General features: G+C 48.4%; 1 protein-coding gene across 4 annotated transcripts in view; it reads right to left on the bottom strand.

Moving 5' to 3' along the window:
* Nucleotides 1-271: 271 nt before the first annotated feature.
* MTMR12 (myotubularin related protein 12) overlaps nt 272-25604 on the bottom strand; it is a gene marked incomplete at both ends in the record, with an annotated part of 66378 nt that continues 41045 nt past the window's right edge. For 2 of the 4 annotated variants that reach the window (XM_079702202.1, XM_079702203.1), the window contains 9 exons: nt 272-841; nt 3986-4147; nt 5034-5201; nt 7535-7707; nt 9932-10002; nt 11817-11895; nt 13560-13684; nt 14574-14680; nt 21909-21984. In XM_079702202.1, the coding sequence (XP_079558328.1) occupies nt 272-841; nt 3986-4147; nt 5034-5201; nt 7535-7707; nt 9932-10002; nt 11817-11895; nt 13560-13684; nt 14574-14680; nt 21909-21984 (1531 nt within the window). The remainder of the gene's footprint in view (nt 842-3985; nt 4148-5033; nt 5202-7534; nt 7708-9931; nt 10003-11816; nt 11896-13559; nt 13685-14573; nt 14681-21908; nt 21985-25604) is intronic. The other 2 variants (XM_079702204.1, XM_079702205.1) reach the window with 2 other exon arrangements.

Raw genomic sequence — 25604 nt, 5'->3', positions numbered from 1 at the left:
ATGATACGAATGCAGAAGACACTGGCCACAGTTGTATTATGGGTCAAGCAGTAACTCCTTTCCACTAATAACAGGAGAGCTATGGTTTTCATTGCATAGTCTTTCAGAACCATGGGGGGTGGGTGGGAAATGAGGACCAGCTCTTTTCCTGAAGGCCCAGGCTTCCTCCCAGCAGTCAGCTCCAGCGTGACGGCCCGAAGCAGACAGCAGACGTGTCTGGCTCCTGCCTCAGCCTGTGACACTCCTCTCTCAGAGTCACGGAGCAGACCAGTCACACATCCCCTAGATCCACAAACTCATCTTCTCGCTTGGCCAAGTCTTCTTCATCTCCCAGAGCTTTCCACCCGCTGGTGGGCAGGACTGGCTTGGAGGAATGGCGCTGCAGCAGCGCAAAAGGGAACAAGGAGGACAGGCGGGCCGAGGTCCTCAGCAGCGAGGCGGCCTCTGCCTGGAGGGCCTCCTGGCTGTGGTGTCTCTCCTCGATTTTCTCCTGTAGGCGCTGGACTTCCTCCATCGTCTCCAAGAGTTTGCTCAGGGTGGCCACTCTGCCACCACCCAGGATTTGGGCCTCCGGAATCCACCGCAAGTAGCGCTGGGCCCATACTTTGATCTCTGGCCCCTCGATGTGAGGCAGCAGTAGCCCGTGGTAGTTCGGGGGCTTGCTGCGCCAGCTGTCGTAGAACTCCCGGAAGTTGTCCTGCAGCTCCTCAGAGGAATTAATCAGTTTGCTAATTCTCTTGCCCAGAAGGTTTTTAATTAAATGATCTGTTTCTTCCCTGAAAAATCCTCTTTTGGGAGATGATTTAGATTGGGTGAGTGGCAAAGAAAGTTGTCGTTGATGCTTTGAGAGAAAGAAAACACAAATAAAAATCTCTGGTTAGCCGGACAGCACGGTGACAGCTGTTCCCATCAAGGCAGAATCCTGCTTTAACAGAAGTCATGAGACATCAGAACTGCCCCGTGAACATGAGTTCACTGCAACGCTATCACACACAGAGAGAAAGCAGCAGCGGGCGGGCAGGGGATTCTTGTTTATGCCACAATGCACGTGGCGGATGCACACTGGCTGTATAAACAAATGGGTAAAACCAGGTGCGGGGCGTTAAGTACTTGTGAAGGACAAGCTTACGTTGAGATAGGGTGACGATGATTTAGGGGAGTTTGGGGATGAGGCCTATTCATTTTTGAAAGGAGCAAAATGTTTCTTCTTTGAGAACTTTAGGGTGTTCGCTTTCACAATATTCTGAACACCTGTGAGGAAGTGGTGCCGACAACCTGAAGAGCCTGTCACTCCAATGGAATAATTTGTAGGCTTAACTTGTAGGCTACTGGGCATCCAGTGGGAGGTCAAGCCTAAGTCAAAAAGATTCTGGACAGGGCTTCCCTGGTGGCGCAGTGGTTGGGAGTCCGCCTGCTGATGCAGGGGACACGGGTTCGTGCCCCGGTCCGGGAAGATCCCACATGCCACGGAGCGGCTGGGCCCGTGAGCCATGGCCACTGAGCCTGCGCGTCCGGAGCCTGTGCTCCACAATGGGAGAGGCCACAACAGTGAGAGGCCCGCGTACCACAAAAAAAAAAGATTCTGGACAAAGAGACAGACGGGAGCAAGAGAAACTTGAGGACTGGCTAAGCGGGCTGGATGTTCTTGTCTGATGAGCTGCACGAAGTAGAAACTGTGAGAGCATTTATACTTTTGCCCTCCTCGGAAATTCTCCCTGCAGCCAAAGCAAGGGGCCGTGTTTGGGGATGCACTGCGAAAGGGTTGTGAAGGCGGTAAAGACGGTTACAAGGGATCCCTGGTGCCCAAAGGAGAAGGTAAAACTCTGAGGAGAAGCTGTTTCTCTCCAGCTCTTTTGCTCCTGAGGCGTCCATTTGAGATCAGAATAGATAACAGTTTTATGCTGGGGCTGGCCTCCTAACTCTCCAACACGTTCCTGCCAGTCATTCTTCCTTATAAAACACATTTCCTTATTATGGAATGTAGAACAACAATAAAAATACAAAGTAGAGAGCAAAACCATTCACAATACCCCAAGTCAGAGATGACCAGGATTTGTGACTTTCCATCTGGGGGCAGAAGAGCCAAAGGCCAGGAGTCGGGGGCCGGCCTCTTCTCCCCAGTGATCCAGGTGAGTCAGGCACCAGGGGAAGCAGGTGGAACCTAACAGCCACAGAGTGTTCACTGCCTGCCGGGTTCTGTGCTCAGCACTTAACGTGCAACCACTTACCCAGTTCTCAAAGTCACTATTACTGCCCCATTTTACAGATGAGAAAACTAAGGCACAGAGGTTAAGTAACTGCAAAGGCCCCAGCTACCAAGTGCCAGACGTGGTTTCACGACCACAGTCTGGCTCCAGAGCCCGGACTCTTAACAGAGCTCTCCTTGTCTTGCAAGCCCCTCTCTGAAGCCCTAAGTGAATGGAGCGTTCCTGACGGGCCAGGTGTGAGCAGCACTGTGCCCCCGGAGCCTGGTCAAGGCCTAGGACTGAGGCTGGGACCCCACACCTGAGTGGACCCCATGGTCACGAGTGGTAATTCCCAGGGCAGTGCATCGTGCTGGTCGGCCACGGCTCTTTGGTCTCTACAGAACTACTCCAAGGCCACCTGTCCACTCAACAAGACGCCCCAAGCCTGACGCCCAGATGCCTCACCAAACGGCTTCACAGGTCCTCGTTGGCCCAGCGCCAGCTCTGCATTAGCTAGTACAAGCTGAGACGCCCCAACCCTGCAGCTGAAGCCTCTCCCACTGGCCAGCTCCTGGAACCTAGGCCCTCCGCTCCCGTCTACAAGGAGAAGGGACACTTAGAACAAAGGGGCCTGGGCAGAGAAATGGACTCTAGTCTTACCGGGTGGAGCTTTTATTTCCTCCCTTCCGTCTCTGAGGGCCCTTACCCCTCCGGCCTGGGGCAGCTCTGCAATCCTGACCGGGCGGGAAGTGTGTGTGCAGCCACCAGGGGGCACAGCACGCTGACAAAAACTGACCTCCGGCCAAACTGTTCTGGAGCGCAGGGCAGTTCTGGCCCGACAGACAGGAAAGAGGTTGAGCCAGGAGGGCAAACACCCAGCCTGGGCCTGAGGACCCTTGTAGGGCGAAGCATCAGCTCTAAGTTATCCAGCAGCTGTGCCTTCTGTGAGTGCTGGCTTTGGCTCACCTGGGTCCCCAAGCCCCTTTAGAACGGAGCCACCTCCCACAGCAGGACGGGCTGGGCTCCCAGGAGCCCCGTGGGATGGCGGGATCACAAGGATGGCGGTGGAGAAAGCAGTGACGCGCACCGACTTGTGACCGGCCACCTCGCTCTCCCTTTCATGGGGTCAGGGGGCTGGCAGGGGGTCCAGGTCAGGAGACTGAACGGGAAATGCCATGTAAATCACGCATCACCCAGGGAACGTCAGGGTTAATAACTAGTAAGGTCAGGAACAAATATCTGAAGGGAGGCCCAAATAATTTGATGCCTGTCGTTTTCAGCCCAGGTCTGCAAACAACAGCCCGCGGGTCCAATCTGGCCTGGTGCCTGCTTTTGTAAATACTGGAACACAGCCAGGCCTGTCTGCTTACGGGGCGTCTGTGGCTGTTTTCGAGCTCCAACAGCATGCGGGGAGTTGTGCCAGAGACTTTGTGGCCCCTGACAGAACACGTTAGCCGCAAACACCATTGTTAGCGTGAAGAGAGGCCTGGCTATTGAAGATGTGAACTGGTACAGACGGCGCAGAGCCCACCCCATGATCGCCGTCCCCCCTACTCTACCAACCGCACGCGGGCAGGGGCGAGACGCTCGATTCCACGCAGCAGCCCCGGCGACACTCAGCTAACGGCCATGTCTCATCAGGACAGACGTCGGCCTGCTGAAGGCAAAGGATTCTCAGGGGCCCTGACAATCTGCCCGTCACGATCTCGACTCTGCAGACTGTGTCCGTGTAACTCTCATCCTTACAGACATGGGGATCTCTGCGCAGACGAAGGGGGTTAGACATGTGCACATCTTACTTTGAAATGCGTTCCTTTCCGCTGGCCTTTGTCCAGTTTTGGCTTTTCCACGTAAAGAGGGTTTTTGAGCAACGTCTGGGCTTTGGGTTCAAACTGCACAGACCAATCCCACACGGTGAGGAGATTCAAAGGCTTGCTTTGTGCACCCTGGTTTTCCCTGCCCTGCCAAAACAAGCACAGGTCACGGCGCTTCCAGCGGGGCTGAGGAAAGCAAACACGGCGCTGGGAGACGGGCCCCAGGAAGGCGCGCCCCGCCTGCCCTGAGAGCCGGCCTTCCCACGGCTGCTCACCGCACCGACGGCTTTGCGTCGGGAGGGGCAGGACGCGCCGCTTCCAGCGGGCCGCGTGCCAGCCGCGGTCTCCCAGGACAGCACCCTTGTGAGGTCACTCCTATTTTTCCAATTCACCTTTGGGGAAACTGAGGCTCAGAAAATGGAAGTGACCGCCTGAGGTCACGAAGCTGGTGAGCAGCGAGGCTGTGTGAGTGGAGCCTGGGGTTCTGTTTCCCACTCCCTGTGGGATATGGTAAAATCCCACTGGAGGGCCAGCTCCAGCAAACCCCGAGGCCCCCAGAGGGCTGGTCAGAGCAGCGATGGTGCAGACTTAAGGGCCTGGGAGCGCGGCCTCAAGGGAGACTGAAGACGTTTAAGACGGAAAGTGAAAGCCTAGCTTCCCTGCTCCGCCACCACTCTCTTCAGAGGCATTCCAGGCGTCGGGCAAGTGGAAGAGAAGGCATCTGACCTGTTCACAAAGGCAACTTTTCATCTGCTTCATTCCTGGCTCTGACACTTGCTCCCGGCTCCAGTATTTACCATGTGACCCGGGGCGAGTTACTCACTGCCTCAGTGCCTCAGCTCCTCAGAGGGATAATAATAATTCAGACCCACAGGGTGCTGGAGGATTAAATATCAATACCCGGAAAGCACTCAGAACAGGGCCCAGCATATAATCAGTGTCACAAAATTATCATTTTTATCATCAATCTTCTCGCACCCTACTTGTGAGACATGGCTTCTTCAATACACAGGTTCCTAAGAGGGACTCTTACCATGTTGGTATCTTTTTGATGAGGCGAGTTGAAGAAGAAGGTGCTGAAGATAGGTATGTACAGGCTATCTGACAAAACGGTCAGGTACGTCTCCGTGAACTCAAACGCCGGGGGATGCTGGTGCACCAGCTGCCAGACACAGTCTAAGAAGAGCAGGAACACGGGAACCTACGTGAAAACGAGATACACGTGACTGAGGGGCGCCAGCGGTCCTGGGTTCGGGGCAGCCACCTGGACAGCTGGGGAATAACCTCTCCCGGGCACTATATTCTCTGAGAAACGCATTCCGGGCGATTCACATTCTCAACTCCATCCCATTCCCGGCGATAAATCTGGTCAACTGAAACCACACACCCGTGGATTAACATCAGGACTTGGCAGGACCTCTCTGCGTGAAAGACATTCCTGAGATGATGTAAAAATCTCCTTGTCAATCAGCACTGACAGATGAGCACTTGCAACTGATCCTGGTAACAGGGAACACTAGCTCTGAACCTCAACAAATGAAATGCTGTTCCCCACAGAATTCCATTCTTCTCATTAGTAGCACTGTATTACCAAGAAATACTACTTAATTACTTCAAATATCGTGGATACTCCCTTCTCCACACCCCTGACAATGAGGACCCAGAAGAGAAAGAGGATGGGAGAGAAGGCAGCAGCAGCAAAAATGAGTTTCTAACATTTTTCACAAATGCACTTTTTTTAACCGATGGCCTCTGTTATTAGCTTCAGAGGCAAGCCCTCTAATAGCAGAGATGAGAGTTTTCGAGGGTGCCTTGTCATCCCCAAGTGCTCCTCCTCCAATCACCAGTGACCCTGTCAGGTGGACAAGACAGGCCACATCACGGTCTCTCCTTTCCCGAGCTTGGCCAAGGTCTCACATGCAGCTCCTGAGAGGCGGGAGCTGGGAAGCCAGCTCTTGAATCAAAGTTCAGTGCTGCGTCAATTACATCACAAAGCAGACCATCCAGTTTTCTATCAAAACTCCAGTATGTTAGTGTTGAGATGAAAAGAAAGGTCTACATGGGCAACTTTATTTCACACCTCATTTTATGTTCAAGAGTGTACTTAAATAGAGCGTAAAATGTCTGGACCTCATTGTACAGTCAGGGAAATGGGCTCACAGAGTACGGGTGACTCCTCCCAGCGCTGGGTAAACAGACCTGATCTGCTCTCGGGCTCTTGCCCCACTAGACACGGTGCCTGTCAGTCCCCCTTTTCTCAAGATATACAAACTATACGAGATATACAAAAGCACACTGGGGGCTTCCCTGGTGGCGCAGTGGTTGAGAGTCCGCCTGCCGATGCAGGGGACGCGGGTTCGTGCCCCGGTCTGGGAAGATCCCACATGCCGCGGAGCGGCTGGGCCCGTGAGCCGTGGCCGCTGAGCCTGCGCGTCCGGAGCCTGTGCTCCACAACGGAAGAGGCCACAACAGTGAGAGACCCGCGTACCGTCAAAAAAAAAAAAGCACACTCTTCCCCACACAGTATCAGCTCTTTCTGCCCGTCATGTTATTTGAGTCCCATTAACCTTTCAAATTAGTATCTCAGAAACGCAAGGTCCCTTTCAAGACTGAAAGATGGTGATGTCCATTCAGCCCAATGGGACACGGATGAGTACAGAACAGGCCTGAAAGAAACTGCAGGCCTAATGGGAGGGGGCTGGGTCTCCCAGGACACACCAAGCCCTTATGGGCAAGAGCCACGTCTCTGTTTCCACAGCCGCTGTGTCAAGCTGTCCAGCACCGCAGACAGACGTGCTTATTATCTGGGGTAAGAAAAACCACCAGTCGCCCTGCTAGCATACGTTAGCTCTGCAGGTGATCTAATTAAAGTTCACCTGTTTTCATTTTTCTTTCCACAGTCGTTAATAATGCAGCCAAAGGAGTTTGCACCGCTGTAACCTAGACAAGTACACCCCAACCTGGGGGGCTCATTTTCGCTAACTGAACTGTAACGCTAACTCTCCAGTGCTTGAATTCAGAGGCCCAGCCCTGCAGCTACCATGGCGAAGGCCCTGGTACTGGATAGCATTCACATAACCCTGTGCTTTATTTTGAAAGGATTTATTGCAAGGAAAATTTACTTTGTGTTATTATGCATTTTCTGTAGGAAACTTGTACCCTAAATGTTCATTTTTTTTTGCAAAGACTAAATTATCAGAAACTGTGGGAATCTCTCTCACTGAGTTCATTTTTATTTAAGTTTTACAAATCAGTATTACTTCCACCATGAAATATAATAGCCCCCTGGGGTACACAATTTAGAAGAGAAGACTCTGAACACACCTGTTAGTAAACACCCCTTTCCCCTGGGAAGAGTTTCAATAGTGTTTCAAGCATTGAAAGGCATCCAGCAGTGCACTGACCTCAGCCTTCCTGACCAGCCCCTAAGAGGTGTGCACTCTGCAGGCAGGAGCCCTCGGTCGGAAGACAGATGAATGAAGAGACGGGGCTCTGCTTCCCCATGGCTGCCGGGTCTGTGATGGGGACACTCACCTCCTCCTTGTCACTCTGACGTAGATGGTTGCAGCGGTCCAGGAAGCAGTGCCCGCCCACGATCCACTCCTTCTGGACAAGGCTCTGGAAACCGAACCTGGTTCGACAGTGGGGGTCCATCATCACTTGCACCAGAGAGGAAACGAGGCAGCAGAGGTCGGAAGCGTTCTCCTCTGGGGTGGGGGGATGCCCAGCAGCAGCGCGGAGAGGAAGGAGGGTACCAAGTGTTAAAGAGCCCAGAGGGCCCGCACAGGCACAGGTAACAGCAGGGGCCTCAACACCAGCGCCTACCACTGACAGTCAAACTCTAATTCTCGGAAGGCCGGGGCCAGTGGGGAAAAAAGGTAATGTTTTCAGATTGAGAGACAAATAGCTTCTAGCCTGGCTGGCACCAGTTCCAGCACACACTGGCACTAAAGATGGATTTGTTACTGATGAATAAATGCAGCAATGGCAAACCCACTGTCAGAATGCGGGGTCCAAATGTGCTACACGAGGAGGGCACAATCATATACATCATGGCACTTGCTGGGCTCCACAGACCAAGTTCAAAACCCTTCCAGCTGGTGTGTCAGGGTCTCCATCACTGAACTCATTGTTCCAAGGCAAAACTGCTTCTCAGCCACCTTTCCTCCACTACCTCTGCTTCGGAGAAAGGGCAGCATTCCTGGATTGCACCAAAATGCGCTGATTCTCAGCTCTACGGCTCTTTGCATTTCTGTCTGGGAGCACAGAGGGGCCTGCTTCTTTCTGCCTAGCCTAGAGGAAAAGCCCTCCACAGTAAGTATAAGCCATGTGCCCAACCCTGGAGTGCACGGTACAAAACCCACACGATGAAAATTCTGCTCACATCCTCGTTCACCATAAATGACTCATAGCAAATAAAAACATACATCTACATCCACGCATTTGTCTTAGAGTTTAAAGGTCCTAAAAGTCAAGGTCTATATCCCTGTGGTTTCTACTGTACACAAAGAAGTGTGACTCAAGGTGCTATTTTAAAATGTCCACGAGGACAATGGTGCTGGTAGTAGTGGGTTTATAGAAACTTCAGAACGAATTCTACGTAGGGAGGTGTTCGCACTGTTAAACTCTCCTCCTGACCCTGGGGTCACGAAACACTACAGAGCCACGCTTACACTGTGCTCCTACTTCTTCTCCAGGAAACAAGCCTGAACAATGGGAACACATGGGTTCAGAAGAAACAGATGTTTGTATTTGTCTTTCTTGTGCTATCACCTTTCAAAACAAGTTTCATTTTTTAAGAGAATCTTCCTTCTTGCGTATGAAGGGTGATAACAGTACACATGCGAGTCCTAGGAAGAGCAGCTAGAGAATGAGATTTCAGAGGTGCGACTCGGCGGTCCTTCGGGGAGTGAGGGACAGCTCAGCCTCACCTGCTAAAAATTCCTATTTCATTTTACGCAACTCTGGGATTGGTGCAGTCGGGCTCGGGGTACTTGCACCTCTCAGCCTCCCAATCTTTATCCCTCCTTTTCACCAGTTACTTAGTACTCTATTCTGCCGTTGTTAATTAGATCTTTTTCAAGAACACCCTTAGGCCTGCTCTCTCAAACTCAGTAAGTTGCAAACTTCTAGAAGGCAGAGGCATAGAGCTCTGTACATGGGAGGTGCTCAGTGCACGTATTAAAATTTAAGTCAGAAGGTCCAGAAGTCACAGGTAGACACATTTCCAGTCTGCTCACAGAAGCTAAATTCTAGCAGTCATGGAGAGTGTCAGAAAAATGATAAAAGACTGAGGGTATGAAAGCATGAGACAGTCTACTTAATGTAAAGCATGGGGCTATAAGAAACTTTACATATTCAAAACAGCAGATAATATTTTAGCTCAGATCTAACCAATTCCACCAACAATCTTTGTTGCATGAGGTTTACACTTCTTTTACACATTCTGGGTGTGTATATCCTGTGCACATGTACAGGAAGTTAAGTCTACAGAAGAAAAGGGAATCGTGGTCCACAAAGTTTCTGTGGCAACTGCACGAAGTTGTCAGACACAAAGATGTAAAAATAACAATTAAACCATCCATGGGTCTCTTCATACAAAAAAGATCATCCAAAGATTTTAACTCTGAGTTAATATAAAACAAAACCTCAAAATATGAGGAAATGTGAGCTTTGGTAAAGATACCAAACAATTCCTTCTTGGGTTGCGAATAGGTCTGCCGAGTTCCAAGTGAAAGAATTTATTTTTAAACTATAACAATGAAATCCAGAGCAGAGCATTCCAAGGTCAGGGTAAAAAGAATGGGAAGGATTTCTACACCAGCTTGCTCCTTCTACTAGACGATTCCACTTACATAAATCTCTATATACAGAAACAGAATCCCAAGTAAAGGAAAAAGGAAACCACCCTTTGTGCTTTAAATATATTACCTAAAAGAAGAACGTTCATGTTTTGGGCTTCTAGACATTCTATAATCTCTATTGCTTTTTTCAGGCAGCGTCTACATAGGAGAGAGGCAAGAAAAACAGATATTAGTTCTTGAGCTTAGTATCATGAACAATAAGAAATTTAGAGGCAGTCTGACATGATCTTCAGTTTTCTATCTCATTTACTGTTTCAAGCTGAAGATCTCCAAAAAAGAAAGAAATTATCATTCATGCTATTCAGATACTGCAAGACACTCATCTGCTTATTAGAAACTTAAAATTTTCCGAAGGGATTTCCAAAATTGATGTAAAAATGTTGCTACGTGATTCCTAAACTAGAAATACTTACTGCAAATTCGTATCTGAGTGTGTTGGTGAGTCCCAGTAAGACCCAGAAACGCCCACATCTGGAGGCTGTGCTGCAGGTCCATTTTGTTAACTCAAGGTCATGGGCTAAATGTGTTGGTGTGGCTGGAAAGGCCCAGTGTGCCCTGAAATCCCTTTGTCTCTCTCGACGCAGCTCCCTTTGAAACTGTTGCCGCTGCCAGCAGCTCTGCCTTCTGCACTGGTAACCCTGCAGCAGTGGCGCCTCCCTGGGCTCTTCACCCACTTAGGGACACTCACCTTCTCTACCCACCGCATGGAAGGAAAGGTCCTTTTATTTTATAACATTCATCACAATACTTGCAATTATATATTCAAATTAAGGGACATGCAGCAGGCTCCTCAAAACCTATTTGTTAAAAAGTTTTTGGAGGCCTCAGGCTCCTTTGCACAAACTCCCAGGCAGATGTGAGAGAGGATGCTGAGCAAGGTGGAAGGGAAGAGTCTTCTCTTCAGAGCTGTTCTCTCCCCTGCTCTCACCCCGTCATCATTTCTGTTTTGCGCCTCCCTTTACCCTCTCCTCTACTTAAGGGCAACAGACAGAAGCTATTCAAAATAGGAAGTAGGAAAGGGAATAAAATTCTGTTCTCTCAGAATCTCTACTTAACTCCAAAATGAAAAATAACTAATTGGCATTAATGATAGTAAAAAAAAAATTTTAACAGGTAAGAGACATATAAGATACAGAGTTCTTCTAAAAAGGTATTCAGTAAAAACTCAGCATCCGGGGAACTCCCTGGAGGTCTAATGGTTAGGACTCCGCACTTTCACTGCGAGGGTGCAGGTTCCACCCCTGGTCGCGGCCAAAAACAAAAACAAACCCAGAAAACTCAGCATCCCTCCCCTTCTCAATCCCCAGACTCCTCCCTGGGGGTGAGCGCTGCTGCTCAATTAGAATGCTGGGTTGCCATGCCCCCTTTTTTGTAGCCTTCCCATCCCTAGTCTGTAGTCTAGGGAGCAGATCTCTGTATGGGCAGGTAGCATGTCTGTAAATTCTTATCAGATGTGCACAGAAATAATAAATAATGAATGTAAAATCCAGCTGAGCCCTGAACAGAATATGTGATCTAACAATATTTAACCATGAAATAGAAAACAGTTAAATTATTTGTCAGGTTGCTTTACTACTTTTCTAAAATTTTTGGCTGCGTTGGGTCTGCGTTGCTGCGCGTGGGCTTTCTCCAATTGCGGCGAGCGGGGGCTACTCTTTGGGCTACTCTTTGTTGTGGTGCGCGGGCTTCTCATTGCAGTGGCTTCTCTTGTTGCAGAGCAAGGGCTCTAGGCACGCGGGCTTCAGTAGTTGTGGCTCGTGGGCTCTAGAGTGCAGGCTCAGTAGTTGTGGCGCATGGGCTTAGTTGCTCAGCGGCATGTGGGATCTTCTTGAACCCGTGTCCCCTGCATTGGCAGGTGGATTCTCAACCACTGTGCCACCAGGGAAGTCCTGCTTTACTACTTTGGCTTAGAGAACTGTGTAATTCATGAGCAAAACAACGCCTTGAAATACCTGATTATGTCAAGCCAGCTGCTACTTTCCAGCAGGGAAAACCATTTTATATCTGTGTCCCAAAATTCGGTACTATTATCTGAAAAAAGGAAAAAGAGTAAAGAAGTCAGGCATTGTTTGCTGATGTGCCTGCTGTAAAACCTGTGCTGCTCAGAGGCGCTGCCCCAGACTAGGCTGAGAATCCAGCATTTCAAACCTTCAGCTGAAATTGTTTTTGAATTGTAAACCCCTGGAATGATGTGGTAGTCAAAAACAGACTTTCATTGCTGAAGTAAAAAGTGCCCTACAATCTGTATACTAAGCCACAGTCCACCCTGTAACTCAACAAGGACAATAACATGCTTTAGGCAGACAGAGTCGACATCCAGGCTGCTGCTCTTAGAAGAGGAAGATGCAATAGGCCACGTCCTAATGCCAAGGAGGCCTGAGGGAAGAGCTAGCTTCTGCTGGAATCCTAAACACACACGTTTACCTTGCACGCCAGACACAATCCCCCCAACCCACCTTGATACAGAAGCCCTGCATTTTACAGAAGTCTACTGCATGTCAGAGGTGCAAACTCAAATCAATGAGAAGGCAGATACCCCTGCAAGTACTGGATGGTGAAAACAGAAGCGGAGAATCACAGTCCTGGATCAACTAGTGCAATTTCTTACTTCTCCGCCAGGTGCCTGCTTTTTATAAACCTATTTTATAACACATAGCACAGTGTGTTCTAATTAGAGGTACACACTTGTTTCCCTCGGTGTCATATTCATCTTTATCTCCAATGCCTAGCATAGTTAGTGTGTATAATGGAAATTCAACAAATGTTGACTGAATGAATGAATAAATCCTAAATCGGACCACTAGCTAAAAAGTCAAAGTTAGGAAAAGCTACCTATAAGTGTGACAAATCTCAGAGGGTAAACACTCATTCAAGAGTGAAGAGAATGAACAGGTGACTGACTTTGATTAAATCTGACTCAAGTTCTGAACTGTTCACACTGGGCACCCTGGGCAGGGAATTGGTGGTGGCTAGGATGGGTATATTTCATTTTCTACTTTGCACATTTCAGATTAACTGAATGTTTTTTACACTGTAAAAATATATATATATGCTCAACCAGAAAAAAGTAAAATAAAATATTTCCACTTGGTGGGGGAGGAGTCCATTTAATAAGCCACTAAGGAAAACAAACAGATGATTCACTTTACAAAATAGCCGGTGAATACAGGTATTGCACAATTCTACAACTTTTTTTTTTTTTTTTTTTTTTTTTTGCGGTACGCAGGCCTCTCACTGTTGTGGTCTCTCCTGTTGCGGAGCACAGGCTCCGGACGCGCAGGCTCGGCGGCCATGGCTCACGGGCCCAGCCGCTCCGCGGCATGTGGGATCTCCCCGGACCGGGGCACGAACCCGTGTCCCCTGCATCGGCAGGAGGACTCTCAACCACTGTGCCACCAGGGAAGCCCAGTTCTACAACTTTTAAGGGAGAAGCTCAACGCTCACCACTGGGGAAGGAAGAGAGGAGGACAGTGGCTCTGTGTTAAGAGCCTGGAGCAAAATGGTGGCAGCAAGTGTATCGAGGGCAGCTGGCCCCGTGGTGACTGGCCCCTCCACTCCGTGACACCAGCCCTCACGGCTGGGAACCTCTGTGTACAGCCATGAGGAACCCAGGGAAATGGCACCGGCTTTCACCTGATCCACGCAGCATGTCTTTCCCCATCTGACAGAAAGTTTTTGCTCGGCATTCTTCTCACCTATCAGAAACAGTTGTTTAAATTTAGAGTAGGCCGTCTGGATTTCCTGCAGCGATAGGAAGTTGCTGGACAGGTCTTCAGTTTTAACAATTTCATAGGGTGGCCTGTGGATGGTCTTATAAATTCTAGGTAACAAAAAGTAACAAGAGATTAGAAGAGCAGGCATGAGTTAGAAAGAGTTCATTTTTCCTGAGCACTTCCTGGGTGCCCAGATCTGTGTGAAGAGCTCCCGCTGAATCCTCCCCAACGAGGCAACTACTGCCCGCTGCCGCTCCCAGCCAGCAGAGGTGGGGATGCAGGAACAAGGGGCAGAGCCACCCGGCCCAAGATTACGAAGTTTATCACCTGAAAGAGCCAGAATTTGAACCAAGGCAATTTAACTCCAAAGTCTACTCCTTTTCTGTTTTTTTTTTTTTTTTTTTTTTGGTGGTACGCGGGCCTCTCACTGCTGTGGCCTCTCCCGTTGCGGAGCACAGGCTCCGGACGCACAGGCTCAGCGGCCATGGCTCACGGGCCCAGCCGCTCCGCGGCATATGGGATCCTCCCGGACCGGGGCACAAACCCATATCCCCTGCATCGGCAGGCGGACTCCCAACCACTGCGCCACCAGGGAGGCCCTCCTTTTCTGTTTTTTAATTCACCCCGTTTAGGGTTGTTTTTTTTTTAAACTTTTAATTTTGAAAATTTTCAAACATGCAGTAAAGCAGAAAAGAATAACACAGTGACATATACCTTGACCTAGATTTGACAACTGTCAACATTACAGAAATCATGCCACTTCCCCCTAAATGCTTCAGCGTGCGTCTCTAAAAACAATGCAGCTGAGGTGCTTCATGATTATGTTATACTGACTCCTTTCAGATTAAAGACGACCACTCTAAACTGTATCCCCAGCACTAAGTGCTTTATCAGCAGGTAAACTGAAATGGACCAACTACCAAAAACTGTTCCCTGCTTCTTGGAAAACAAAAACTGAGCTAACTAAACGATAACAAAATGTACAACAGTACCGACCCATCCAAGAAGTTCTTTTGGATTTGTAAAATGCCATCATCCTGTTCTTTGGGCAGTGCTGACATTTTCAAAAGGGCACATCCGCTGTGGCAGGACCAACACCATATCTGCAAAGGGGAATAAAGGTTTTCCAGATGTAATGTAAACCACGTAACAGAGGACAGGTAAGCTTAGCATTTGAATTCATACAAGGAAATAATGTACACCTTCAATATGAAATAGCTGGATATATTCAACTTTGTTATGCCAAGGAATAAATGTGTTATACTCATAATGAAAAAGGCTGCTTTAGTCTTAAAGACAGCAACAACAGAAACTCAGGTCTAGGTGGTCACACTCAGACTCGCTTATAGTCTAACATACACCTTTTTTTTTTTTTTTTTTTTTTTTTGCGGTATGTGGGCCTCTCACTGTTGTGGCCTCTCCCGTTGCAGAGCACAGGCTCCGGACGCGCAGGCTCGGCGGCCATGGCTCACGGGCCCAGCCGCTCCGCAGCATGTGGGATCTTCCTGGACCGGGGCACGAACCTGTGTCCCCTGCATCGGCAGGCGGGCTCTCAACCACTGAGCCACCAGGGAAGCCCTAACATACACCTTTTGACTTGGCTTTAGTGCTGGGAACCTGGATGATGATGATAAAAACAACATCATCATCATCATTATTATTATTAGGATTATTAGGATAGAGGCTATCACTGGAGTGCAGCTCATTATCTCAGGATTTTACATGAATTAAGTCATTTAATTCTCAGTCACACTCTGAGACAGGTGTAAGTATTATCCCCACTAACGACAAGAAACTGAGGCTTGGAGAGACCGAATAACTTCCCCAAGTCGCACAGACAGTGCAGCAGTGACTTCTCAGGGCCGTGCTCCAGTTGGATGGCCCAAAGGGGGCAGCTCCCAGCATTGGAGAAAGTCCACACAAGAGAGCATGGAAAGTTGGTTATTTAACATACACTGGTAAGAGACTTGTGCATGCAAGGCACTGAATTAGGTTGTGAGAGGATGGAAAGAGGGCTAAGGTACTTCGTCTACCTTCAAGGTGGTTATATCCTAAAAGGGGAAATAAATGTGCAAATATAATAGGAAGTAGAATGTGGTAAACCACAGAAGGGAATTTCAATGGACAACAAAGGGAGGGCAACAGAGAAAGAAATCATACGAATGCCCATAAGTGACAGATTCAAGTGTTTAGGCATTTTTCTGGATACAGTGGGAGTTTCATTTGTTTGCTCTGCTGTATAGGAACACAAGGAGATTAGAATTGATTTGGGGGCAAAGTAATCTGCCAGGAGAGCCTGGAATGGAGAAGAGGGGAAGACTGGTTGGGGCCGGGGAGTACGGCTGGGGATTGTGTGCCCCGTATAAAAGTCTGGTTAAGGGTTCAACAGTGGCGAAAGCCTAGCACTGCTCTGCTGACCAAGCCTTCGGGCCCTGGCTCAAAGGCAGACCAGGAGGATTTCAGCTGCCCAGAGAGGCCCCCTCTTGCCAGTCATCTGCACCGTACAGACCACACACTGGTGTGCCAGCAGCATCCTGGGCTGGAGATCAGAGATCAGCAAACCCAGGCGATACTCTGCACTACGCTTAGAAAGTCAGAAAGAGGAACCGGTTTGGGGTTTCAGGGGAAGATGATGAATCAGTACTGGGTATGCTGGGTGCCTAGTGCCCACAGGACATCTGTGCGAAGATACTGAGGAGACTCCCAAGATGAGGATTATGACTTAGGAGAGGAAGGCAGGACTGCAGCTCTGGACACAGGAGCTGCCTGCCAGCTTCAGTGGAAGAGACATGAGCCCACCCCGGAGCGAGGCCAGAGGGACGCAGAACTGCTTCAGGAACTGCCCGAAGAGTACCGACTCTGTAAGCTCCTAATGAGATGGAAGTGCTGGAACAGTGAGACAAATCGACGGGCCCCTTGCTGCCCTCTTACCCCCTTTTCCAACGTCATGCCCAGGCACTCCTGCCCCCTGGTGGGTGCAGCTCACTCTGAGATGGGGGAGGACACTTAGCCATGCCTCGTGACAGGTTCTAGGAAGTTCAGTGTTCTTAAGCCTTTTATCTCCTCTACTGGGGCAGAAAGAATCTGCTCTTGGTGACATTCAACCACAGCTCATTTCCTATCTGGGGCTCAACTGTCACCTCCCAGCTGAGGCACAAAGGGACAATTCCCTTACATTCTCTCTTTGAAACAGTAAATAGAAAACAAGCAAAATTCTTGGTCAGAGAGAGACGTCTCACAGGAATTTAGCAAAAGACATATGTCTTCTCCTATTGTAATATGTACAATTTCTGTCTGGGAAAGAGCCACAGGGCTCTTAGTAAGAATGACTTGACAACAGACAAGAATCAGTGTGATAATCCTGTTTATTAAAACAAAAAAAGAAAAAGGGAAGGGGGAGACTATTCATTATTTGGTAGATCTTTGTTGTTTTTTGGTTTTTTTTAAATTGAAGTATAGCTGATGTACCATATTATATAAGTTACAGGTGTATGATATAGTGAGTCACAATTTTTAAAGCTTATACTCCACTTATAGTTACTATAAAACGTTGGCTATATTACCCATGGTGTTCAATACATCCTTGCAGCTTATTTTATACCTAATAGCTTGTACATTATTTGGTACATCTTAAGGTGTCTCTCTTAATAGAGCCAAAGAGCTTTAGGGGAGCCTCTACAATTGGAGGCTAGAAAGCAGCGTAAGAAAGAAGGAAAGGAACCACTACGAAGGTAAGAGGACCAAGACAGCATCGTGTTTCCAAAGCCAAGACAGGAATTTAAAAGGCAAAAAAGGGCGGGGTGGTGCACCCAGAACTACCGTGACTGACGGTGCGGAGAACGGGGGCCGCCCAGGCTCAGTGACTCTGAGGGTCAGCAGCAGAGCGGGGGCGGGCAGAAGCCCTGCTGCAAGCGGAAAGGAGGCAGAGGCAAGCGGAGAGCATCAGTACAGTCCTGACATACAGGCGGTGCAGGCAAGGAGAACAAGCCCGCGCTCAGCTGTTAAGGAAGGGCTTGGTCAGGTGAGGGAGACGTGAGCGTGCCTTCAAGAGAGCAGACTCTCCGGAGATACACGCGGAAGGGGCAAAGCGACGGAAGACAGATCCGGGGCAGAGGAGGTCCAGAGCCCAGGCAGAGGTCTGGGTCGGAGCGGAAGGACCCCTCGGGACTAAGGGAAAGGTGGTCGATGGCAGGAAGGGAGTTAAGGGTGGGATCGCCGACTTAAAGAGGATGAAAAAATGGCTACCCTGGCCGAGGGGAGGAACGACACAGGAACCAGAAGGAGTTCAACGACAGGCTGCTGAGCCCAACAGGGGCCCAAGGGAAGCAAGGTCACGGTTTTCACGTATCCCATTAAAACGCTCTGCTGGGGCTTCCCTGGTGGTGCAGTGGTTGAGAATCTGCCTGCTAATGCAGGGGACATGGGTTCAAGCCCCGGTCTGGGAGGAACCCACATGCCGCGGAGCAACTAGGTCCGTGAGCCACAACTACTGAGCCTGCGCATCCAGAGCCTGTGCTCCGCAACAAGAGAGGCCGCGATAGTGAGAGGCCTGCGTACCGCGATGAAGAGTGGCCCCCGCTTGCCACAACTGGAGAAAAGCCCTCGCACAGAAATGAAGACCCAACACAGCCAAAAATAAATAAACAAACAAACAAACAAATAAATAAAAAGCCAAGCATTTGAAGCCCTTAAAAACAAAACAAAACAAAACAAAACGCTCTGCTGTTTGGTCTGAACAATCTGTAGCAATGTTCACTAGCCCCGCAGCAAAAGCATAAATACTCAGGACTGGAGTACAGCAGAGGGTCCAGGAGGCCACAGTCTCTAGAATGGCAGCAAGGGTATGACTGAAATCACAAAGGATGCAGGTCTTCCCCGAACAGGAGTTCAGTGGAGGCAGGAAAGACCAGACTAGATGAAAAGTCAGGGTGAAAAAGCAGAGACACGGAAATGTTCTCGGACCAGCGATAATAGCTGTACAAAACTGTGAACACATCCACTGCCACCAGCGGTAAATTTTCCGTGATGTGTATTGAGAGCTGTGCTCCCTGAGTGAATGTGTGAACTCCATTTTGTGTAATATTTTTCCACTGTTCATGCATCACAAGCTCCACTACGACTTTCAGGACACATAATTAAGGCTGATCTAATAAGATGAGAATGCCTTCCTACAGCTTCTGTCAAAGTTCTGCTGCTGACTCCTCAGGACAGGTCTTCTCAGGACAGTTTCTACTTCTCAGCCCCAAGGCCTGGCTAGAACAGAGTAGTGAAATTTCATATAATGCTGGATGGAGAAGCAGCCTATTCCCAAGTGTGCAGACAATTCATCTTGGTTTCTTCCCACAGAGCATACCCCTTCTCCTAGAGTCATCTATGAAAGGCTGACGGATGAAGACCCTCATTTTTGTTCTTCTAAAACATTCTCAAAATGTTGTCTGCAGATCCCAAGACCCTCCTTTACAGGTGGCCTGAGAATATTACTAAGATATAATTTGTCTTTTTCACTGTGTTGACATTGGCACTGATAGTGTTACAACTGCTGGTGCCTTGGTACCAACCAAGGTATTGCTACCAACAGCACTGGCCGCCACTGTATTCTTCACTGCCACAAACTTGAAGAAAATTGTTTCACTTCAGAATGTCCATAATGAAGAACTAAACATTATGAATTATATTAATCCTGATTATTACATTTAATATTTAATACTAATATTTTTTATATTCTGTGTGATGGAGTGGAAACAAAGCATGGAAGTGTTTGTCTCAGGGAAAAACACCTATGAGACCAACTTGAGAGCTGAGCTAGCTGCTGTATTCTTGTAACTCAAAGAGTGAATGACAGACAAACTACGGGTGTTCAGACTTTGGTATCTGGCAGACATTCATTCTTTAGGAAAAAAAAAAAAAAAAAAACCAAGAATGAAGTGAGCCTATCCCCTTAAGGAAAACAACTGACAATTTGTTGCCAATGATAAGAGTTGAACTTTCAAGCAAAAATTAGAACTTTGTAAAACTAGTCTCTGCCTTTTTAGCTGGACAAATTCCCAATATTTAAAGACTTTCCTGATGAGACAGGGATGATATTAAAAAATGTGATTTTTATCTAAGAAAGCATGTCAATATTTGGATGACCTGGGACTTCCCTGGTGGTGCAGTGGTTAAGAATCTGCCTGCCAGTGCAGGGGACACGGGTCCGAGCCCTGGTCCGGGAAGATCCCACATGCCGCGGAGCAACTAAGCCCGTGTGTCACAACTACTGAGCCTGTGCTCTAGAGCCCGCGAGCCACAACTACTGAGCCCACGTGCCACAACTACTGAAGCCCGCATGCCTAGAGCCCGTGCTCTGCAACAAGAGAAGCCATTGCAATGAGAAGCCTGCGCACTGTAACAAAGAGTAGCCCCTGCTCGCCGCAACTAGAGAAAGCCCACGCAGCAACGAAGACCCAACGCAGCCAAAAATAAATAAATAAATTTATTAAAAAAAAATATTTGTATGACCTATATAACCTAGTGAGCTAATACTTTCTAAACGACCAGTGTATTATGTTTTTAAATCATGCATGTTTTAAGATCCATTCAAAGTACAAGACAGACCAATGGATTTTAATTTAGCAGTGAATGAAAAGTTCACTGGGGCTTCCCTGGTGGCGCAGTGGTTGAGAGTCCGCCTGCCGATGCAGGGGACACGGGTTCGTGCCCCGGTCCAGGAAGATCCCACATGCCGCGAAGCGGCTAGGCCCGAGAGCCGTGGCCGCGGAGCCTGTGCTCCGCAAAGGGAGAGGCCACAGCGGTGAGAAGCCCGTGTACCGCAAAAAAAAAAATAAAATAAAATAAAATAAAATAAAATAATATTTAAAAAAAAAAAAAAAAAAAAAGAAAAGTTCACTGACTATGTTTTCAGATTCCTTATTGCAATTAATCTTTATGAAACCACCACTTAGCAATTTTTCGGTATACCATCAAAGAATAATATTTTCATATTCTCTGAAAAGGCTATTAAATACTCCTCCCTTTCCCAAATACACATCTGTGTGAGGCTGGATTTCCTTCATGTACTTCAACCACACCCCAACATACCACAACAGACTGAAGGAAGTGAGAAGATGTGAGAATGTAGCTATCTTCTATTTTCAAAAATGTAAAACGGTACTATTCTATTTTTTTGTTTTGGACAATACAGTTATTTTTCACAGAAATTTTCATGTTAACATGTAATGAGTTTTTTACTAAAATAAACATTAAGCAATTTTTCAGTTTTAATTTCTAATATGGCAAATATCAACAGATACAACCACATAAACAAAAACTCTTTGAGACTCTCAATGATTTTTAAGAGTGTAAAGAGTCCTGAGACCAGAAAGTTTGAGAACCACTGCTCTAAATCAAAGGTGGCACACTGGTGGGACGTGAACCAACTCTGGCCCAAAGACATGTTTTTTAAACATCTGAAGTGGTTGTGAACAGCTGCACACATTTAGAAATCGGGAAAACTCACATAAAAATCCACCTCTCTGATTTCTCCTGAGAAGCCTGGACATCTGGCAAGATCAGGCCCGCATTCCCACATGGCACAAACGGGCTGGCAGAGAAGAGCAGCCAGCCCTTCATCCAGGCAGAGGGTCTCTGGGTCATTGCAAGAACCACACTCATTACCCACCTGGCCTGCATACACTTCCGGGCATGTGACCCCTGCTGAGACATCTCACCTCCCATTACAGGAGGGACCTTTTTGGTGAACCAGCCATGTGCATACAGCACAGCATTTGTCTGTAATTCTCATTCTGTACTCAATTCCCTGCAGGCTTGGCAACTCCCAACTGCCAATCAGAAACTGGAATAACTGCCAGAGTCTTGCTTTCTTTGATCAGTGACACACTAAACATGGCTCCCATCCCAGTCTATTCTGTGAAAATTAAGTAAGCTCTCCATGTTGTCTCTGGGAGGAAACTCGGCCATGCCCATTCAAGATTAATGGTGTGGGCCAAAAGGAATCTTAAACTCTACTACCCTTACGGGGGTCGGCTCAGCCTCAAAACAATTTAGGTGTTAAATTAGGCCGGCTTTCAACACCAGACTGGCCTGTAATCCCCCAAAAGCTCTTTAAAGATGTCTCTGCTAAGAACTCCAGTGCATCTGTGAAAACTTTAGAACTCTGACCCCAGGAGCCTCATTGTCAAAGAGGCTCCTCTAGGGAGTCGCTAAGATATTTTTAGATTGCTCTTGGACTGAGGACAAACTCTTTAATACCAAAGCCAAGGGCTTTAAGTAGGATAATCTGCCAGGATGGGTCAATGAGCAAGCCATGCATTTAGGGTTTCCAGATGCACTTACTGGTATGCCATGACCCTGGAAGCGTGGCACGTCCTCCTCAGGAAGAGGGGTGGGGACAACAAAGTATGCTGGCAACCTAGAAGAAAGAGATGTCATCGGTTTTAGTGCTGGAGTTAATTCGTTAAATATGAAAGCTCAACGTCAATGAACACAGGAAGTTAAGCAGAGTGTCATGACATGGGCCACATTTCCCTCTTAAGAAGGGCCAGTGCAGATGAACCGTCCCTGTCGAAACCAATCAGGAATCTGAGTTCAAATCCTAGCTCTGCCTCTGATTCTGTGTAATCCTAGGTAAGTAACCCCACCTCTCTGGGTCTGTTTCCTCATGAATAAAATCACCATGGCAATGTACTCATCAAAATCCAGACTGTAGGAAACTATCAGTCAAGTGGCCTGGTTTCTTCAAATAAACTGTAAGAAAAAGCTAATAGTGTGAGACTCTATAGATTAAGAAGTTTAAGAAACCTATCAATTTTCAAGATATCAATCTCATCTAATGTTTTTTTTTTGGCTGTGTTGGGTCTTCATTGCTGCACGTGGGCTTTCTCTAGTTGGGGCGAGCAGGGGGTACTCTTTGTTGCAGTGGGCAGGCTTCTTATTGTGGTGGCTTCTCTTGTTGTGGAGCACAGGCTCTAGGCACGCAGGCTTCAGTAGTTGCAGCACGTGGGCCCTAGAGCGCACGCGCTTCAGTAGTTACAGCCCATGGGCTCAGTAGTTGTGGCTCGCGGGCTCTAGAGCGCAGGCTCAGTAGTTGTGGCGCACGGGCTTAGTTGCTCCGTGACATGTGGGACCTTTCCAGACCAGGGATTGAACTCGTGTCCCCTGCATTGGCAGGTGGATTCTTAACCACTGCGCCACCAGGGAAGCCCCCCACTGAATCTTGATTAATGATAAAACAGATCAAAAGATGAAAAATAAATTGTTTTGAAAATTTATAAAACAATGGGGAAAATCTGAACACTTGACTGGGTACTGAATGATATTAAGGAATCAAATGTTAAATGTGAAAGGTGTGATAATGCTTTTATGATTATGTTTATAAAAAGAGTCCTTCAGGGCTTCCCTGGTGGCGCAGTGGTTGAGAGTCCGCCTGCCGATGCAGGGGACACGGGTTCGTGCCCCGGTCCGGGAAGACCCCACATGCCGCAGAGCGGCTGGGCCCGTGAGCCATGGCCGCTGAGCCTGCGCGTCCGGAACCTGTGCTCCGCAACGGGAGAGGCACAACAGTGAGAGCCCCGCGTACCGCAAAAAAAAAAAAAAAAAAAAAAGAGTCCTTCATTCTTAGAGATGTAAACCTTAAATATTTATGAATGAAATGTGATGAGCTCTAGGATTTATTTCAAACTAGTTGGGCGGGACGGGGTTGGGGGGAGGGTTGGAGCAGGTGGAGGCACAGAGACTAGCCATGAGTTAATAACTGTTGAAGGCGGGTGACGGGTAAAAGGAATTCATCAACTTCTCTTTTCTTTTCTGCTGCTTGAAATTTTCCATTAAAAAAAAAACCTTAAAGGTAATTAAAAGGAACAAAGTTCCCATAATATTGTGATGTAAAACCAGGTTTGGGAACAACTGGTCAAGGCTAAGATACCTCAAACCATTAAAACGTAGAAGAATTATTTGGTTTTAGAGGTTCCGAAGTGCTTGCAATATCTTCTTTCACGTCCGCCTGAGTGGGTGGGCTTCCTATCCCTTCTTCAGGTGCTGTCACTGAAGCAAGAAACCTCTTCACAGATCAATGGCTCTCAAACTCGGGCTGCCTGTTAAAGTCACACAGGAAGATTTAAAAATTCCCGGTGTCCAGGCTCCGCCGCAGAACCTTGAAATATCAGAGGTGTCAAAGCTCTCCAGGTGTGTAATCAGGATGACAGCTGTTGTTCTAGAAGGTCCTGCTAGTCAAAGTGTACAGCAGCATTTCCCGGACACTCAGAAGGAGAGCAGCCCCGGCCTACAGGATCAGAACCTGCACTTTCACAAGCTCCTCAGGGGACTGGGCTGCACAGTCAACCGTGAGAAGCAGCGCCTTAGATGGCAACTTACAAACAGACAACTGTATCCCAGCCCTCACAGGAGGGTCGCCCGTGGGCTTTGTGTAAACCAGATTCTCAGCTCCTTCCCCAGAGGCTCATTCAACAAAGCTGGGATGGGGCCACACTGCTTTAAAAAATTTCCATGTCTTCCTCTACTAGTGTGGTTGAATATTTCACAAGTTAATTGTGCCTTATAAACAGTCTTTCACCAAAGGGGAAAAAAATGTCAGAACCCAGTGTACTAGCGTGCGTACTATGCAGTCACTGAAGGAAGGAGGCTGCAAAGAGAGGGACCGCTCTGCACCAGTGGGGAGGTTTGTGATGTCCCCTCCTGTCCCAGTGAACTCAAGGTAGTTCTACAGAGGCTCTGCTGGGAGACTCCCGATGTCTACAAGCAACGGACCCTCCCACCTGGGAGAGCACACTCATTTCCGTCACCAGGAGGAATCCTGAATACGAAGTAAACAGCCTCTCCACATATAAGCTGACCTTAGTCAAGGAAGGTTGTATGATCCTCTCAGGCACCACCTCAGTTAGGGTGAGGGGACCCCCAGAGCGACGCCACCAGAGCAGCAACGTCTTCCTGTGGCTGCATCAATTCCTAGGTTCCCCTGTGCTACACACTCCCTACAGGGTTGAGGACCTTCTTATACCTTCACAGGGAGGTGGCATGAAGAAAGGCTTTTCAGGAGAAGGCAAAGTAGACACTCAGTTTCTTACTCTTATCCAAACTGGCCGGGGTCTCCTCTGACCACTGGGGCTTTCGTTAATGTATTCGTTGTTCCCAGTTTACTGAGTGGGTCTTATAAGTCAGGCACTATACTTGGTACTGAGGGTATAAAGATGAACCAAAACCGTGTCCTTGACCCCCCGGGACTGATGGGCTGCAGAAACAAACATGAACCAAATGGTGATACAGATAAGAACAAGCTCACGACCGGAGGAGGTGCTAAGGAGAGGGGCACACAGTGCAATGAAAGCTCTCACGGGAGACCGCATCCGGTCTTGGGAAGACTCCCTGGAAGAGACACCTGGGCACAGATCTGACCGATGAAGTGGAGGTAACTCACTAGTACAGCTGGAAGCAAAGGGAGCATCCTAGACAGACCGCACAGGCAAGGCCCACAGGAGGGACTCAGGGCGGCTGGAGGGCTTCACGCAAAGCTGGAGAGTTAGGCACGAGTCAGACCACGAAGGGCCTTGCAGGGCCTGTTAGAGGTTTTATCCTCTCTACCATGAACAGCGAGGAGCCAGTGAAGCAGGGGAAGAATGGATGCCGGGGGCCAGAGTGGGTGGGGGAGACCATGCAGGCAGCTACCGCAGGGCCAGGTAAGAAACAAAGCACAGCTTTGCCTGTATCATCCCCATGAGGCAGAAGCGCAGGGGCGAGTGCACGGCTGGGGCAGTCCAGGGGGAGTGTGTTGGCACCGAGTGCTCTGAGCCGCAAAGTCTTGCTGAGGCTCCATTCTCCCCCCTGACCACTAATTAGAACCCCCCTGACACCCCACTCCACCCACCTTCTCTACCTGGTATATTTCTGATGTGCTGACACCTATGCAAACACCAATGAATTGAATCCTGGGAACGGGTATGCCTTCTGGCAGCGTCAACATCACGTTACAGAACATCACCTCCGAGGAGCAAGGCTTTCTGACCTCCTGACTGAGCG

This window comes from Hyperoodon ampullatus (genome assembly GCF_949752795.1).
Source record: "Hyperoodon ampullatus genome assembly, chromosome: 4".
Taxonomy (NCBI): domain Eukaryota; kingdom Metazoa; phylum Chordata; class Mammalia; order Artiodactyla; family Ziphiidae; genus Hyperoodon; species Hyperoodon ampullatus.
The sequence above is the reverse complement of the archived record's forward strand: the minus strand, read 5'-3'. Positions and strand labels throughout refer to the sequence as shown.